The sequence below is a fragment of the Podarcis muralis genome, chromosome 4 (assembly GCF_964188315.1).
Source record: "Podarcis muralis chromosome 4, rPodMur119.hap1.1, whole genome shotgun sequence".
Classification (NCBI taxonomy): domain Eukaryota; kingdom Metazoa; phylum Chordata; class Lepidosauria; order Squamata; family Lacertidae; genus Podarcis; species Podarcis muralis.
Window position 1 is genome coordinate 35,827,625 of NC_135658.1, and position 19,615 is coordinate 35,847,239.

The 19,615-nt window shown below is 41.4% G+C and overlaps 1 protein-coding gene across 1 annotated transcript in view; it reads left to right on the forward strand.

Moving 5' to 3' along the window:
• The first annotated feature begins 777 nt into the window (after positions 1-777).
• The window catches only part of ZPLD1 (zona pellucida like domain containing 1), a 35,548-nt gene continuing 16,710 nt past the window's right edge, over positions 778-19,615 (forward strand). Inside the window, exons 1-3 of the mRNA XM_028725625.2 lie at positions 778-886; positions 14,606-14,826; positions 19,252-19,433. Coding sequence (XP_028581458.2) covers positions 781-886; positions 14,606-14,826; positions 19,252-19,433 — 509 coding nt within the window. The 5' untranslated portion in view covers positions 778-780. The remainder of the gene's footprint in view (positions 887-14,605; positions 14,827-19,251; positions 19,434-19,615) is intronic.

The window sequence follows — 19,615 nt, forward strand, 5'->3', positions numbered from 1 at the left end:
GAAGGTCCCGGCAGAGCAGGGGTTTTGCATGCATAAGCTCCCAGGTTCATTCCCTGGAATTTGACAGGTCTTGGAAACTGCTGTTTGAAAACCTGGTAACCTGCTGCCAGTCAATGTAGACAATTCTCATCTGAGCAGACCAGTAGCTTGACTCAGTTTAATGCATCTTCCTATGTTGTGTTACTAGAAGAAGCTATTAATGTCAACAATCTATTTTGGGCGGCACGATGAGACTCCTACCTGGATATTATGCACACAATGTGGCACAGAAGCCAGCACACTTACAGAGCAATCCTATACATGTGTACTCATAAGTCCTCTTACTGTGCTCTGTCAGGCTTCTTCCCTCGCCTAGGTTCACAGCCTGAAACCCAACTGGGAAAACAGTACGGGGCTCTGTGATGTATAGTTTAAGCACAAAAACCCGGCGGAGAACCTTGGAAGAAAAGGAGTTCAAAGCTGTGCCAGAGCACAAAGAATGCAATGAACTGAATACAAGAGGCATGAAAATAATGCCCTCTCATTTAGGCACAGGGATGTAAGCACCAGCAGAGACATTCTATGCCATGAGGTGGGTTTCCTCCTGGCGAGCCTTTGTTGATTAGCCATTCTTTCATCCATAGACCTGTTGCTTTAAAATCAGGCAAGATGGTCAACTTCACAGCGGATCCTTGTTATTTCAGACCTGATCCAATGATCACGGAACAATCACAATAAGTATCTCTGGTGCAGTAAATGGGGACACAGAATAATCGCCTCATGTTTTCCTTAGGTTTTACAATGGAACGAGCATGGTTGCTGCTCCTGCTGACTGCAAAGTTTCTCACAGTGACCGCGCAGTTCAATGGATACAACTGTGATGCCAACCTCCACAGCAGGTTTCCTGGTAAGTGTTAATTGAAACATATTAATTATAAGTCCTTTGTTAGCTTGTTTGTAGAGACTACAAAGCTTTAAAGTAAATGAAGCATTTGGAACAAACTCCTCATTAACTAACTAATGGTGAGTGAAATTCCTCTGAAGTAGCACAGAGCTTGCTACCCATGGGCACAGCTACCCATAATAACAACAGGGTTCCATCCTCTTTCGTGAAGGCTGAGTTTCGTGCATTAATTCACTATGCACAGAATACTTGCACAGATTGCTGTTGACAATATTTAAAATGGATTTTCTTTCTTTCTAGAAGTATAGGAAGCAATTTCCTTGGGCCCAAACAAGATATGGCATCATTCAAGCAAGGTTTATTTTTATTTTTTATAAATACCTAATGTGCCACCTCCCTGATATGGATTGGGATTGTAGCAGAGGAATGTGTGTGCCAAAATGTCACCTAGCCCTATCAGGATTTCGACCTGAATTTGATTTCCCTGTGGCTGCTATTTAATCCTAAAACCCAAAAAACCTCAACCCACCTGTTCACGCTGACTATAGTTAGCAAACTACAGTTTCCATGATTTTTGTGTTGGGGGTGGGTAGCCCAAACTGGTATGATACTGCTTTATATGCATAGTGCAGAAGGAGGTCCTTGTCACTGTTCAAGGACACATTCTAACCAGACAAAAGCACTCAAGAAGGACACAGATCAGGACAAGTGAAGATTGTGGTTTGGGGAGAGATTAGAGCATTGAACAGATTAGACCCTTGCTAGAGATTTGCATCATTTGCTTTAGTGAAAGTAATAGATCTTATCAGGGCTTTTTTCAGCCGTAACTCACTGGAACTCAGTTCCAGCACCTCTCAGGTGGGAATCATTGCCATTATAAGAGAACAAGGGAGGTGTTCATGGTGAGTTCCGGCACCTCTTTTTCTAGAAAAATAGGACTGGATTTTACCAAAAAGTACAATGCAGCTAGTTGCCTTTAGTACGTATGAAACAGATGTGTTTCTGATTCTTCTATTACGTTATGTAAATAGGAATAGTTTCTTCTCCTCCTCCTCCTCCTTTTCTCTTTTGAAAGCAGCCAGTTCCTAATGCTTTTTCCTTTATCAAACTAAGTATGAAAATAGAGTCCAGATTATGTAGATATTGGTCTCTGTAGACAGAATGTTTGATTGTGATTGATGCCCACTGAGCTCTATGCACCATAGTAGGCAGAAATGTACCAGTAGCATTCTTGTCTGGATGAGGCTGGACCAGGAAGATGCTTTTGGAACGTGACTAGAGTAATGCACTGCACTCTGGTTGACTCTGAAAAGTGTTCAGAGAAGATACTTTATTCAATACATATTAAAAGATCGGTGTAGGTTATCAACATGTTTCTAAGCTTACCTTTGAAGGGATTAGGAGATGAATATTTGAAGGACCATTTATCCAGGTCTTCATTGCAGGCCTTGCTTTGTGTGCCCCCAACTTTGTGGTTATGTTGCTAGAGCATTTTAGTTGGAAGACCCTCCCCTGAAAGGTCAGATTAGGATCTGATTTTTTTTAAAAAAGAAGTTTCTATAACTTTTTAATTATTTGTGATAGAATTGGTTGAAATTTCCACCTATGTTTGCACCCTTTGAGACCATGAATCCTGCTACAGTTCCGAAAGAGTTGTTTTCTTGTAAGCGCATCAATTGCAGTTTTAGGGTGGGTTAAAAAGGAACCACTTAATATCCTGTGGTGTTTTGTGGGCAATTTACTAACATTTAGGACTTGTACTGCACCTCTTTCTTTCCCTCAAAGGTTAACATGTTATGCACTAACTCCCTCTTGAGGGGTAATAAATATTAGTGTTCAGCATAAGGAGATTGTTCTGATGGTGCAAGTATTTCTGTTTTCCTGAAGGAATGATCTCTCATCTCCTACCTCTGTATGTTGTTCTGAGGGTTCATCTGATCCTCCAGAAAACATGGGGAGAAATGGTGTTTCTGGAGGGAGGAGAGGGTGAATAAAGTTCCATTGCATGAGCAAGAGTTATTCCGCTAGCTTCCAACCAGGACTGGCTGGTTGAATCTGGCCCATTATTGATTTGTTTTTACCAGAAGTGGTAGCAAGACAAGAGTATACCTGTGAGTCACTCTTGAAGTATGATTGGAGATATGGCATTCTTCACCTGCTTTTTCACTTATTTGATGAGACTTCTGCCTGAGTGGTAGCAGCTCAATATTTTGTTTAGTATGTAATGAGGATCTCACTAAAGATATAGAAAGGGGCTGGAGAAAACTTGTTTTTCAATGCCAGATTTTCAATGCTGTGTTCAAAAAGATGCACATTTACTTAAATAAATAAAATGGGGATACTTGTGAATGTTATGCTCAACTTTGCATTTCATAATTAAGCCCATTAATAGATGCACTGGTGGACCTGGCACTGATTTATAACCAATGAGGTGCCCTCTAGAAGGTGCCCTCTAGATATTGTGAACTACAACTCCCATAATATAACATCATTGGCTATTCTAGCTGGACTGATGGTAGCTGTAGTCCAAAATACCTGGAGAGTACCACATTGGCTAGTTATCCTGGAACCAACTCCATGATTACAAAGAGGAAACTGGAACAAACATTGTGTAATAACATTATGAACACAACATTGTGAGTTATTTCCTTATGTTTTCAGAAGTGTTACACCTATTTCTTCATGCTTATTATGTTAGTGTTAGCCAGCTTTTTAGGGACGCGGGTGGCGCTGTGGGTAAAAGCCTCAGCGCCTAGGGCTTGCCGATTGAAAGGTCGGCGGTTCGAATCCCCGCAGCGGGGTGCGCTCCCGTTGCTCAGTCCCAGTGCCTGCCAACCTAGCAGTTCGAAAGCACCCCCAGGTGCAAGTAGATAAATAGGGACCGATTACTGGCGGGAAGGTAAACGGCATTTCCGTGTGCTGCGCTGGCTCGCCAGATGCAGCTTTGTCATGCTGGCCACGTGACCCGGAAGTGTCTCCGGACAGCGCTGGCCCCCGGCCTCTTGAGTGAGATGGGCGCACAACCCCAGAGTCTGTCAAGACTGGCCTGTACGGGCAGAGGTACCTTTACCTTTACCTTTAGCCAGCTTTTAGGAAGGTGTCTGCAAAAATAGGCATTTATTGCCTATAGATAATTCCAGATCTTTATTTTGAACAAGTGGTCACAGTTACTGCCAAGCCCACAAAGGGATCAGCAGCTAATTTGCCACTAAGGGTTGCATTTGGAAAGACTGTAAAAATAAAGCTGATTCTAGACTTCACCTAACGTTTCCACTGGTGATTTAATACATCACAAAAAATATAGTTCAATCATGCTTCTACAACTTTATTGATTCAATTAAAGGGACAATAATACTGGTGATTAATTTTTATCATCAAATTAGCAATAGTGATACATAGTGTATGCTTGGGGATTCCAAACACTTATGGACTATCCTTTCCATCATGCTGTAACCTTTGAATTATCATGAACATAGGAAGCTACCTCATATCTAGTCAGGTTATTGGTCAATCTAGCTCAGTAATATCTACACTGATTGTCAGCAGTTCCTCAAGTTTTCTGACCTGGCAGTAGCAGCTGGACAGTCAGGGTGGGCATTGTGGCATTGCTTACTTGGCTTTAAGAGAGAGAGCCAGTGTGGTGTAGTGGTTAAGAGTGGTGGACTCATAATCTGGTGAACCGGGTTCACGTCTCTGCTCCTCCACATGCAGCTGCTGGGTGACCTTGGGCTAGTCACACTTCTGTGAAGTCTCTCAGCCTCACCCACCTCACAGAGTGTTTGTTGTGGGGGAGGAAGGGAAAAGGAGATTGTTAGCCACTTTGAGACTCCTTAGGGTAGTGATAAAGCGGGATATCAAATCCAAACTCTTCTTCTCTTATTCAAAACACCATGTGTCTCTGCTGGTTACTGAAAGGGAGATAGAAAGCTCAGTGTAGTGCAGTCACAGTGGTGCAGCCAATCTGATGATGTTGTTGCTGCTGCGCTTGCACCACACTGAGCTCCCTGCTGTCTTGCTCTGCTCCTTCTCCCTCTCAGTAAAGGACAGCAATATGTAGAATTGGAAAACCAGGTGAGAAACCCCACACCACCCTGCTGGCCGCAACTGAGATGGAAACCCTGAATGGATGACACTTGAAAGTTGGCCTGTGAGCACAATCCTGATACTTACTCATTCACTACCATATATACACAGATCAAATATCTGAACGGGATTAATGCATTTAAATCTATCCTGCATTTCCATTTATTGCTGGTGATATTTTAGTCCAGGAATTAGGAGGAGGATATGACACCAGGAATTTAGCACAACCTGCCCCCCTCTAAAAAACCCATGACAGTATGATGCTGAGCCAGATAGTTGTTCAGACCAACCAGCAATGTCTACTCTGACTGGCAGTCACTCTCCAGGGTCTTAGGCACAGGTCTCCTTAGCCTTTCTGATATCTAATTCTTTTAACTGCAGGTGCCAGGGAATGAACCTGGCAGCTCTTGCATCAAAAATATGTGCTGTGCCACTGAGTTATTGCTCCTTTCTTTAGGGTATTGTAAGAATGGATTCTTGGATTGATACTACCTCCCACAGAAACCCATTATGAAGCTGATCTAGAGACAATTGCCATTTCATGCAATATGTAGAAGGAGCAGTACATTTACTTTAGACATTCAAGTCTCCTTATGTTGTCAAAAATGTAGCACGACAATTCATCCTGGCAGTCCTAGTAGTAATAACTAACAGTTTTCCGGCACTTTAAGAGTGCTAAATCATTAAGAAGATCTAATAACTTCCCCTTTATTTAAATTAATGATCCATGCAGTGGAGCATAAAGAATAATTACAACGCGTAAAGAATTAACAAAGGCTCCGCTATGTTCAACAATATTTACCCCATCTTACGGGCACTGAACATTGCTCTAACACTGCAGTGGTTGGCTCTTGATTATGATGTATTATGTTTACAACTGGAGTCATAAATATATCCAGGATTTCAATACATTTTAAGATATTTTCAGTCACCTTACTTTTCAGCAGGACTTCCACTGTTCATTTAAGACAATACTTCAGTGAAAATACACATTTGAGAATTCTTTAAAAACAAGCTCAAATTCTTGGTATCCATTGAGCATGTGCAAACTGTATTGGCAACCCAGAACACGTGCACAGCTTTGACATTTCCCCTGCTTAATAGAAGCCGTCTGCATAACAAGTTGCTCTGAAACTCAGAGCACAATCTGCAGTGCAACATTATAGCACTCATTCAGCCAATCAAAGTCAACAGCCTTGATATGCACGTGAAGCACAGTATATGTGAGAACTGGTTGAACATTTTACTTTGTGCACAACCAATAGAACATTTGGGCTGGATCTATACTGATCTGTAAAAGCCCTATATAAAAAAACGTAATATAGCTCTCAATGCAATTTTGCATTGATGACGGATTGCTGCTCTATAGCACCGTCTGGTGTAAATCTTTATAATGCATTTTTTTTTTTTTATAATGATTTTTTATTGCGTTTCTTTCCATATATTCACAAAGTCCACAACGTACAAAAGCCACAAACAAGAAACAAATTTAAAAAATAAGAAAATAATAACAGAAGAAAAAAGATAGAAGAGAAAAAAAAACAGGAAAAGAAAAAATATATGCTTGTCAAGTCATTTTCCATAATTTATCATGTCAGCTGGACCTCCTCACATCCTCCAGGCCCTGCGTTCCCTGTAATACAATATATGTCAGCAATTTGTTACCTTATTTCGCAACTTAATGTATCTTTCAGTTATTATGTTTCCAAATTCCAAAAGTTGTAGTTCAATTCTAATTCCTTTCAAAATAAACATAATATATTTGTTTCAAATTGTCTCCTCTTTTTTTATTATAACCTAGTTTAACCTTTATCTAATCAAATTGCAGAAGCATACCATTTCCTAATCGTGCACAATCTTAACATTCAAACAACTTATAATGTTTTTGCAAATATTCTTTGAATTTTTTCCAGTCCTCCTCTATTATTTCCTCGCTCAGGTCTCGGATTCTGCCAGTCATTTCAGCTAGCTCCATATAGTCCATCAGCTGCGTCTGCCATTCCTCCAGTGTGGGTAAATCTTGTGTCTTCCAATGCTTTGCGATGAGAATTCTTGCTGCTGTAGTTGCATACATAAACAAAGTTCTATCCTTCTTTGGCACCTTCCGGTCCACCATGCCCAAGAGGAAGGCCTCCGGTTTCTTAGGAATGGTATATCTAAATACCTTTTTCAGTTCATTATGGATCATTTCCCAGTAGGCCTTCACTCTTGGGCAGGTCCACCAGAGGTGAAAGAATGTCCCTTCTGCCTCTTTGCATTTCCAACATTTATTATCAGACAGGTGATATATCTTTGCTAACTTGACTGGGGTCATGTACCACCGGTATACCATTTTCATAATATTCTCTTTCAAGGCACTACATGCCGTAAACTTCATACCGGTGCTCCATAACCTTTCCCAGTCCTCAGCCATAATGTTGTGCCCTACATCCTGTGCCCATTTTATCATAGCAGATTTAACTGTCTCGTCCTGTGTATTCCATTTAAGCAGCAAATTATACATTCTCGATAGTACCTTGGTCTTTGGCTCTAACAGTTCCGTCTCTAGTTTCGATTTCTCCACCTGGAAACCAACTTTTTTATCCATTTTAAATACCTCTTGAATTTGAGCATAATGTAACCAGTCTCGCACCTTACTTTTTAATTTGTCCTGGCTCTGCAACTTCCAATTATCTCCAGTTCTTTCAATTAATTCCCAATATTTTGGCCAGTAGGCCTCCATATTGGGTCTTTTTCGGGCCTTGGCCTCCACCGGTGATAGCCACCTCGGGGTCTTACCTTCTAATATGTCTTTATATTTCATCCAGACGGCAAAAATTGCTTTTCTGACAATATGGTTTTTAAACTATTTGTGAACTTTCACCTTGTCGTACCACAAGTATGCGTGCCAACCAAAAGCATTGTCGAACCCTTCCAGATCTAGGACATCAGTGTTCTCCAGCAGAAACCAATCCTTCAGCCAGCAGAAGGCTGCAGCTTCATAATACAACCTCAAGTCCGGCAGGGCAAACCCCCCTCTATCTTTCGAGTCAGTTAGTATTTTAAATTTTATTCGGGGCTTTTTGCCCTGCCAGACAAACCTAGATAAATCCTTCTGCCATTTTCCAAAACATTCCACTCTGTCCACGATCTGTAGGGTTTGAAACAGAAATAACATTTTTGGCAAAACATTCATTTTTATAGCTGCGATTCGACCCGACAAGGTGAGTTTCAATCTTGACCAAATTTCCAAATCTTTTTTAATTTCCAACCAACATTTTTCATAATTATCTTTAAATAAGTTCAAGTTCCTGGAAGACAAATACACCCCTAGGTATTTCACTTTTTTAACCACGCTTAATTCTGTTTCTTTCTGATACCCCTCTGTTTCTGTGGATGTCAAATTCTTAGCCAGAACCTTGGTTTTTTGCTTGTTCAATTTAAATCCCGCCACCCGACCAAACTCAGAAATAAGTTCTAGAACTCTTTTTGTACTAGATTCTGGCTCCTGTAATGTTAAAACTAAGTCATCTGCAAAAGCTTTCAGTTTATATTGTTTCACTCCGACCTCTATTCCTTGTACCAGCCGGTCCTCCCTAATCATGTTCAGCAACACCTCCAGGACTGAAATAAATAAGAGAGGGGATAGAGGGCACCCCTGTCGTGTCCCTTTTTCAATTTTAAATTCCTCCGTCACCACATTGTTCACTATCAGTTTTGCTTTTTGCTCAGAATAAATTGCTTCTATTCCATTTTCAAACCCCCGCCCCACTCCCATCCCTTCCAAGTTTTTCTTCATAAACATCCAAGAAATGTTGTCAAAGGCTTTCTCCGCATCAATAAAGATTAACACCGCCCTTGTGTTCCTATTAGTCTGCAAGAGCTCCAAAATGTCGATAATGTTCCTGGTGTTATCAAACATATGTCTGCCAGGGAGAAAGCCTGCTTGGTCCTTATGCATTACTTCATTTAGTACCTTTTTAAGTCTGCTTGCCAAAATGTCTGCAAATATTTTGTAATCCACATTCAGGAGTGAGATGGGGCGGTAGTTCTTAAGCTGGGTCTTTTCAGATTCTGACTTGGGTATCAATGTGATGAATGCTTCTTTCCACGTTTCCGGTGCCCTCTTCCCTTCCATAATCTGGTTACATACCTCCATCAAAGGTTGTATCAAATAGTCCTTCAAAGTCTTGTAGTATTTGGAGGTAAGCCCATCCGGGCCTGGAGATTTGCCAAGTTGCATATTCTGAATGGCACCTTCAATTTCCTGCTGAGTTATTTTACAGTTCAAGATTGATCTTTTATCTTGACTTATTTTTGATAGTCCATTTGTCTTTAAAAATTGGTCTATCTCAGACTCTTTTTGCGGCCCCTGTGCATAAAGATCTTTAAAATATCTGTGGAAGCACTTCCTAATTTCTTCTGGTTTCTGAACCATTCTTCCTTCAACCTCTAGATTTGTAACCGTATTTGACTTTTGTCTTTTTTTCAGCTGCCATGCTAGCAGCTTTCCACATTTGTTTGCTGATTCAAACGATCTCCGCTTCATTTGTTTAATTTTCCATTCAATCTCTTGATTAATCAATTTCGAATATTGTGCTTGATGGAATTTGATTTCTCTCAGCACCTCCTTTGACTTTGGTTTAGTTCTTAATTTTTTCTCTCCTTCACTTATTTTCTCCAAGATTTTCTCCTTTTTTCCATTCCAGAGTTTTTTCTTGATTGAATTCTGTTGTATCAGAAACCCTCTCATAACAGCTTTACTGGCGTCCCAGATTGTTCTTTTCTCTACCGTGGTATTCAAATTTATTTCAAAATAATCCTTTAATGTTTTTTGGGCCTTCTTCACAATCTCTTGATCTCTTAGCAAGGTGTCATTCATTCTCCATCTGAAGGATCCGGTTGGAGTAAGTCTCAGTTCCATTTTCAGAGCATTATGGTCGGAGCAGGTTTTTGGGCAGATTTCCACTTTTCTTGTTTTAGGTGCCAGCCCTCTAGATGTCCATATTTGGTCGATTCGTGTCCATGACAGGTGGGCCTCAGAAAAGAAAGTTCCTTCTTTACCTAAGGGGTTCTTTGTCCTCCATATGTCAATCAAATCCATGTTGTCAGTCATTTCAAAAAAAGTTTTAGGGAGTCTGCCGTCTGTTGTTAAATTTTGATTTTGTGATTTGTCCATATTTGTTGACACCACTCCATTCATATCTCCCATCATAATGATGTTGGCATAGTCCATATAGTCCAGCATGATCTCATGCAGCTTCTTGTAAAATTCTGATTTTCCATCGTTTGGTGCGTAGATTCCTAATATCAAAATTTTCTCTCCTTGTGTTTGAATTTCAATTGCCAAAATTCTTCCTTGGTCATCCTTAAATAGAAATTTTGGTGACAGGTTCTCCTTTGCATAAATTACCACTCCTCTTTTCTTAACCTTGTCCGATGAAATAAATTCTTGACCTAGTCTTTTGTTAATTAGCACTTTCCTGTGGAGCCTGGTCACGTGTGTTTCTTGTAGACAAGTTACATCTAGTTGTTCTTTCTTTAAAATGTGAAATATCCTCTTTCTTTTTTCCGGAGAGTTTCCGCCATTTATGTTCCAACTAAATAGCTGCAGAGACATCCTGTTCTGTTTTGTTGTTCTTAAAGATGGGGTGTCTTCCTATTCTTCAGATCCCGAGGGTGTAGGTGTTGGCTCGCCTCCCGGCGGTGCAGGTGTAGGTGACGGTAGTGGCCAAGCTGCTCCTTTTTGGAGATCTTCCCCGTGGTCGTGCAGGAACTTTTGCTGGTCTTCAGTTGTTCTAATTTTAACCTTCTTTCCTTTATATGTGAAAGATAGTCCTTGTGGGAACTCCCACCTATAAGGGATTGCGTTGTATCTCAACAATTTTGCTAACTCCGTGTAGGTGAATCTTTATAATGCATTTTTAACATAACTGACCAGTGTAGATTAGTTTCTGGAATGCTTTGGACAATCTTGGCATAATCCTTTGCTCTTAAACAAAGCAAAAGTATGAGAGTACGATACTCCAGCCATCTTTTAAGGAGCAGTTCCTATGGATGAGCCCTCATGACATTTGCTCCCACACCTGGAATAAGAGCAGGACATATACAGTGTGTGAAACTCCCATTGTTCTAGGCGCATTTTGCGACAGGGAATTTCATTAGTGCAAGCAGTTTCTGAGCTCTGGGTACAGTACTGTGCCTAAGATTTCAGGCTGAAACTGCAGAGTGGAAGGAGGACCCTTTTCTGCCTCCCCACTTCCAACTACTCTCTCAAGACTGTACAAGAGACCCTCTTAAGAATATTAGGGGGGTGGGCCGGAGAAGGACTAATCCATGTGAAAAAGGAACATAATATTTTAGCTGCAGTTCATTCATTTTCTTTTTTAAAAATAATAATATTTTTTAGTTTTCCAACAAATTGAACACAACACTACAAAAAACCAAAAAAGAAAAAACATACAATAATACAATACAATAATAAAAAAACCCCACTGCAAAACACTAACATACAACTAACAAAACAAAACAAAAACCATTTAAAGCACAGTCCAATTTCAATATCTTATCTTTCTTTCACTAATTTCCATGACCTCCTTGCACCTCCCTTTTTGTATTCCACTTCTATTAATTGTTTCAGCAATTCCTTTCCATCATCCTCTGTTTTCTATCCTATAATTGTCTTAACACTTTCTAACCTTATTTTTCCCTTTAATGCTCTATTAATCTATTTATACTTAATTCCTTATGACATTTCTACTAAAGCCATATAACTTCGTTCCATCATTTTTCTAACATTCATTAATTTTACAGTATTTCTGTAAATAGTCTTTAAACTTTCTCCAGTCTTCTTCCACCGACTCTTCTCCCTGGTCTCGGATTCTGCCAGTCATCTCCGCCAATTCCATATAGTCCATCAACTTCATCTGCCATTCTTCCCTGGTGGGTAAATCTTGTGTCTTCCAATATTTCGCGATGAGTATTCTTGCTGCTGTTGTTGCATACATAAAAAAAGTTCTATCCTTCTTTAACACCAATTGGCCCACCATGCCCAGGAGAAAGGCCTCTGGTTTCTTAAGGAAGGTATATTTAAATACCTTTTTCATTTCATTATAAATCATCTCCCAGAATGCCTTAATCCTTGGGCACGTCCACCAAAGGTGAAAGAATGTAGCTTCAGTCTCATTACATTTCCAACATTTATTATCGGGCAAATGGTAGATTTTTTGAAGCTTAACTGGTCATTCATTTTCAGCTCTGTATTCTTGTTATTAAAAAAGGGTGCCTAGATATTCGTTGTTGCGCCCATAACCTAGGTTAAAGGTGCCATTTAGCTCCTAGCTTTCATCTCTCAGTTTCTAACACTGGACATATATCATTTGACTGAACTGGAGCAACAAAACTGAACTGCAGAGCAGACAAATCATTGGATGCTGGCAGAAGCCACCTAACAGAGCTCAGCCCCAGCTATGGACAAGCTTAACCATGCTGCCTTGCTCCTGCTTCCAAGCTATGGGTAAGCAGAGTCTTGCTGCCTATCCCTGCTTCTCAGTATCTGCCACCTAAGGCAGCCACTTCACTCTGCCTAATGGTAGAGCTGGCATTGCTTGGAGAAGCATGACATTCAGCTAAGGATGTACATTCAAATGAGCATCTGCATCGGGATCACAGAGGAGAAAGAAAGGTGTTTATATGAATGTTTTCTCTCTGAATAAGGCTGCAATGCTGAGTGCTATTCATTACAGCTGTAATGACTAGTGGGCACTGCTCTCAAGTGAAGCTGATAAGGATTAAGGCATTAATATAGAGGAAACAAGGATTACTATAATATTTTCATAGCATTTGCTGATTTATTTTCTTTTACCTTTTCTAATAGTTCCTAATAATGTGCATATTGTTTTCTATCACCTACCTATTCCACTGTGCTGCTTGGAATTCTAAATTGCTATTAATAGCTGCTGTGTACACTTCCGGAGCCAAATGAATTGGGTGCTCAGAATACTTGCTCATCTGCATCCTACATTAAGTGAGAATATCAGCGAGCAAAATGGGAGAAGAAATATTGTTTCCAAGGGCTAATTTTTGTGTAAAGGCTGCATAATGGTTCCTCGCAAGATTTAAAAAGTGCATATACTACATCATTTCGTGTTGCTTGAAAGCTTTGAATGCCCCATTTAATGAAGCCAGCTTTTTCATTATGATTCTTCTACACCTAACCTTTTGTTCATGTAATGCTGCATTAAATGTCTGCTGTTTTGCATGGACCTTGGAATGGAATATGATATGCAAAATAGGAGTGGTATCAATTTATTGCCACATTAAAGCTTTTTGGGGAGTATTTGCATGTTCACCATGCTCATCCCCTGAGGCGGAAAAGGCCCTGAATGTGTCTGAGAGGGGAGAGTCTCTTGTTCCTTTCCACAAATGAAGGGTATAAAAATGGTAAAACAAAGTCACAAGGCAGGCAAGGTATCGTGTGTGCATGTGTGTATTCTAGTTGCTGCCCTATCATGCATGAAGTACCATGTGATGCTCCTAAGGTATTAAGATAAACCAATCGGTCTTTGCTTTGAATTTCATCTTTTACAGTGTTGTAGTTAGTTAGGGTGTAAGAGAGCGGTGTACCGGACAGAGAACACAGGGAAGAGTAGCTTCGGGACTTTTCTTTTCAGAGAAGGTACAATGATGTAATCAGCTGGGGCAACAGGGTAATCAGTGGACCATCCTTGTGCTTGCCAGTGAATGTGATGATAAGGAGACTTTCATGTTTTCCAGCTGTTTGTGACAGATTAGCATAGAGGAAGTCAGAGAATGAGGAAAATTATCAGGCCTTTCCTTTGGTAGGGTTCCTACTTCAAAGCCGTGGCTTTTATGGTAGTCTTTTCCTTGCAAGATTGTTTGCATTTCTAAAAGCCAGTTTCAGCAGGCTGAAGATCTTTTGTTAAAGCTCAGGGTTTTCTACATGCTTATTCTCTAAATATCTACAGTCATACCTCGGGTTACAGACGCTTCAGGTTGTGCATTTTCGGGTTATGGACGCGGCGAAACCCAGAAGTACTGGAACGGGTTACTTCCGGGTTTTGAGCTCATGCATGTGCAAAGGCACTAAATCGCGCTTTGCGCATATGCAGAAGCGCCGAATCTCAACCCGCGCGTGTGCAGACGCAGCGCTGCGGGTTGCGAACGTGCCTCCCACACAGATCACGTTCGCAACCCGAGCATCCACTGTATTCCATGACTGTCAGCTGATCCTAATAAATTGTCTGCTGTGTATTGATGTTTTTGGGTGTGATGTACACCACGGCTGGCCCAAGGCATTTTGGCACCTGAAGTGGACCCCAGAGTGGCATGCCCCTCCCTGACAGGGGAGAAGGGATGAGGGAAGATCTATATCAGGAACAAGGGAGAAAGAAAGATGGACATCGGGAGCTGCTACCCTAGTGAATCCTGCCACCCACGGCAGTCAAATTACCTTGCCCACATCACTGGTGCAGAGCATAACCTCTTTAGTACTGGTACCCACCCTTAATGGGAACTCTTTGTCAAAGGAGGTCCATTTGTTTTCACATGAATTGCTTTGTTTTTAGATCACAAAATATAAATATATATAAATATATTTCAATAACTTCAATGTGTTCCCCCCTTCACTTTTCATTTCAGCGGAACGAGATATCAGTGTCTACTGTGGAGTACAGGCAATTACTATGAAGATTAATTTTTGCACTGTCCTTTTTTCTGGTTATTCTGAAACGGATCTGGCATTAAATGGGAAACACGGGGACTCCCACTGTAGGGGATTTATAAACAACAACACATTTCCAGCGGTGGTCATTTTCATAATCAATCTCAGCACTTTGGAGGCCTGTGGGAATGCTTTAATGGTAAGATGCAATTCTTTTGAGGCTACGCAGTGAGATGGAGAAGAATTTCAGTTCAGTTTTCATTTTAGTTTGATTGTAACTAACTCCCAGCTCCCCAAACAATATGCTATTCTTTGAAAGCCACACTTCTCCGAATTCCGTGAATTAGTAAAAACACCAGACAAAAATGCATTCTGTTTGCAGAAATGTGTGTATTAGGCAAAATTGCATTGAAGGTGTGTATGTTAGAAGAAGTTTGCAGTGAAATGCTGATAATTGTTAATGAGAATTTTTTTTTTTTTAAATTGCAAACTGATTCATTGAACTTGGAAAAATAAGAAGCGGGAGGAAACAAAAACTGGCAGATCATGCTTGGTTACATTTCACTGCTAAAAAGAGAGAGATGAAGTATGAAATAGAACATACCGCACGAGTGAGGGGTGTAATTTGCAAATACAAATGCCTGAAGTTTAAGAATGAGCAGCTCATTTTTTTTTTTTTGAAGATTGATATGCAGTTATTGCTACAATCTTAAGTCTTACTCTTCCACTTCTGAATAAAATGTTTAGTTGTAAATGAGCCAACACATTTGCTGTAATGTTTTGTGATAATGGGACTGTTTGCACCACCCTCATCATTTCTGAAGGTGGAACTAAGCATAGGGAAATGTGTAACTGCCGGTGTAAAAAGCATCTCTTCATCCCCTCCTCTCTTGTGGTGTCATGTAAAAACACAAAACATGGCATTTCACTCTGGGTATCCCCATCCCCACAACTAGCATCCAGTGAGATGGATCTGGAGGGGAAACTTGGAGTGTGATGGCTTAGTCACATTCCTTCTGTACCCTCATGTTTTTTCAGTCAGTAAACATTGGAGTTGTGAGTATGCACAGATAGCACGTTTGTGGCTTTTTATTTATATTTTATTTTTATATATATTTATTTAATTCCTAGTATTCTGAAAATATTCTGGGAGCATGGGAGATTAGAAGAGGAATTATGCACATGCCTGAGCTATGTGAACCTGATCATTGTGCTGAAATCTTGCCTGCATCTAATGATGGTTGTCACGGGAAGTACTTTGACACTGTGCTTCTCTATCTGCTACGTCTCTCCTCTGAGATGAGCTCACAAACTGACAGCTGGATAGATAGGATCAAAGTCAATGAGTTCTTCATTCCTTAGCTGGCCATTCAAAGAATTCTAGCAATTCCAGTGTTTTTCTTGCAATAATGATAATGATACAGCATCAAGTGAAGCACTACAAGGTCAAATGCTTTGTGAGCTGGAGTTCACTGCAGAAGATGTATAACTGAGAGCGGACAATTAAATGGTTTATAAGAAAGCTAATTGAAATGAAAATTCTATTATTTGCATATGCAAATATTCTGACACTTGGGTGTCACGGCAAAGGGCTGATGTTAGTGTGCAAGGATAAGGGCTGGGTCATGCCATCCATTTTCTTCCATGTAAGCATATCTTGGTTATCTCTAGCTTTGAACTTGTGTAAAGAACAGACATAGTGACTATAAATAGATTCATGGCAGTAGGGATGTTGTGGACTACACAACAGAGTGGGCAGAGTCCAACAAAAGACTTTTGTGTTCTGCCAAAAGTTCTGGATAGCTAAGGCAAGTTTTTTTTTTAAGGATTCAGATGGACAATATAGACCACCAAAGTTTCTCTTTAACAAGTATTATTAACAGGATGAGGAAAAGAAGAAGGAGAAATGCAAGATCTCACAACTCCATCTGCTGCTGGAAAATCCTTTACACTTCTTGGGCAGGCAATGGATTGAACTCCTTACAGGTGATATGTGCAGCATCAATGTTGACAGCAAGGTCTGCACTGAGATTCCTCTGACCCTTGTTGGGCTTGGGCCTCATACTACCTGGGAGTGCAGACGACACTTGAGCACCTTTGCCCGGAGTCACCTTCCCATAACCATGTCTAAGTTTATGTCTAACAAGGTTAGGGGAGTAGTCATAACATATGGCAGTCTACAAAGGGATGAGATGGTCTAGATATCTCCATGCTATGCTGCTCAACACTGAAAGCACCCAAACTGATTTTGTGCCTTATGACTCACATGGGGATGTAGGTAGCTCTGTCTCTAAAGGACATATGGCTCCACCTCTCCCACTCCTTCAGCCAGGTGGCCTTTCTATAATAAGTGCTGATTCCCACAAGCTGTGATTAACTCTTAGAGAACTCTGCTTTACAACACTGCACTGTTTTAACTACCCAAAAGTGCCAGATCAAGCTCTGCACCTGCGCAACTTTGAGGGCACCCAAAGGGGAAATTTGCAGACCATTGCACCTAACTCCCCATAATACAGTGGTCTTCCAGATATGTTCCAATACACCGTGCTACCAGTACATTATTAATGATAGTTCTAGATGGGTATGGTTATTCAATAGATGCTAGCCCTATTTATGTGTTCATAGAATGTTTAGGGGGAGTGACCATGCATGTACTGGTTCTGACCCAAATCTCCCTGTCTCTGTTGGTACCCAGTGGGACTGACAGGGCAGAAAGCAGAAGCACCAACAGTAGGGGAAGTCAGAGTCATTGGCAGGCAGAACCCATTGATTCTACTTTGGTTCCCATCCACCTTCTTGCTGAATTCTATTCAGGCAACACTGAGGTGAAAGAGGAATTTTGGAGTGTTGGTGGTCTTATCTTTCACTATGAGTTGGATGAGGGCTCCATTATTTATTATTATTATTTATCATTTCATTAGGTCTAAGAGGGTTTTCTCCCTCTCCTTATTATCCTCAGTACAACCCTCTGAGGTGAGTTGGGGTGAGAGTTGGTGATTGGTCTAAGGTTTCCCAGTGAGCTTTATGGATGAGTGGGGATTTGAACTCCCAGTTCCTATTCTACCATATTGACACTGGTTTTTCTCTCTTTCTCTGTATTTTTACCAAAAGAATTGAAAGTCTGGCACTGCCTCAAGTAGCAGTTTGATTGCTTGGAGCAGTTTAGTCACACTCCTGTGACAGAATGTGTCAGAGGGTGCCCTAGGTCCCAGCTCACAAAGGACCAACGCCAGGTCGTTGTTATATGAAATAGTCTTTATTTAAGTTTTGTTTCATTCTTACATTCTCAGCGTGCACCTCTACGTCTCGAAATCTTAGACCGCCGAAGCCCCGTCTGAGTCTCCTCCCCCGAGGCACCAGTTTAAGACCCTAGCCTTGCTCCACCTCTTCCTTTGTTCTTTCCTCCTCTGGGTCCTCTTGCCTGTCGAGGACTCGCCTTTCCCAGACTCTTCAGAAGCTGAGTCTCCCGAGTCCTCCCCCAGCCTCCGGCGGGCTTTAGGACCTGGTTCCCACTCCGGGCTGTCAGCAGTCCCGCGCGCCTGTACATTTGAACTTGGCGCGCGCGCGCAGCCCGACACCTTCCTCCTCACTGCTACACAGCTCCTGTCGCTACTCTCCTCCCCAGGGGTGCTGCCTGGCTCTGACTTCCCCTCCATTCCCTCACTCTCCGACGGGGGCATGGCCAGACCTGACTCCTCTTCCCCCCCACTGCGCTCCGGTGGGGAAACTGGTCCTGATCTCCAGCTACTACTTTGGGAGTCTCCACTGGCCCCTTGCTTCTGGTGTGTCCCCTCTGGGACCCCCTTCTCCCTGGCCGTCGGCGCCCCCCTCTGGGAGTCTTCTGATTCACTGGAGAGGCTTATGGAATCTCCCGATTCACTGTCATTCTGTCCTCCGCTACCTTCAGATTCCTCCCCCTCGCTCTCCATTTCCTCTCTCCCCTGTGGCTCAGTCCCTGAGCCCCTGACAGAATGCCTCTGGCATCATGCTGCAGTTTCATTCTTAGGAGCATTTATTCTTAGGAGTGGGGAGATCTCTGCCCCTATTGTGGCTATTGGTAAAAAGGAAGAAAATATCTCAGTTGTTATCACATTTAAAGGTAACACCATTTCCTTCAAATGCCTGCCCCTGGAAGTTGCTGAATATTGCCCCCACTTTTCTGGGGGATACATGGTTCTGTGAAAGTATTGTGGGGGCTTATTTCAGAGCAGACTAATAGATTGAACTAAGGCTGCGCAACAAATCGCTTTGATATATTTGACAGAAATGGTAGGTAGCTATTGCTCCCATTTGTATCTGTCATAGCATCAGTGGGACAGCAGAATGTATGCCTCTGAACACCAGGTGCTGGGAATCACAAGTGGGGAGAGCACTGTTGCGCTCAGGTACTGCTTGTGGTCTTCCCATGGTTCATCACTGTGAGAATAGGATGCTGGACTATGTGGGCCTTTTGCAGGATCAAGCATGTTGCTTCTTATGTCCTGATGTAGAGTTTGTGGTGCATCATATAATTTACAAGGATGATTTCTTAACCTTTAACAGTCATATCTTCACTATTTTAAAAATTCTATTTTCTTATAAGATTGCCTCCCCATAATTCTGTTTTCTGACCTTATCTAACTAGGTAACCTCAGTTCCAGGAATTAATGCTTATGGCAATGTATCAACAGTCCAGATAGGCAATGTTTCGGGATACATAGACACCCCAGATCCACCCACAATCATCAGCTATTTACCAGGACTTCTGTATAAATTTAGTTGCAGCTATCCCTTGGAATATCTGGTCAATAATACACAACTTGCTTCGTAAGTATGAGCATGATATTGCAAGAAGTGATTGTTCTGTGTATCAGGAAGCCTTTGCACTGTATTTATTGCCATTATAGTAGCTGGCTGGAGCTTTGCATGGTCGTTATGCCCTGTGAACATATCAGATTTCTGATGAAATGCTTGGATTCTGGTCATTTCCCCCTCCATAATTAGAAGCG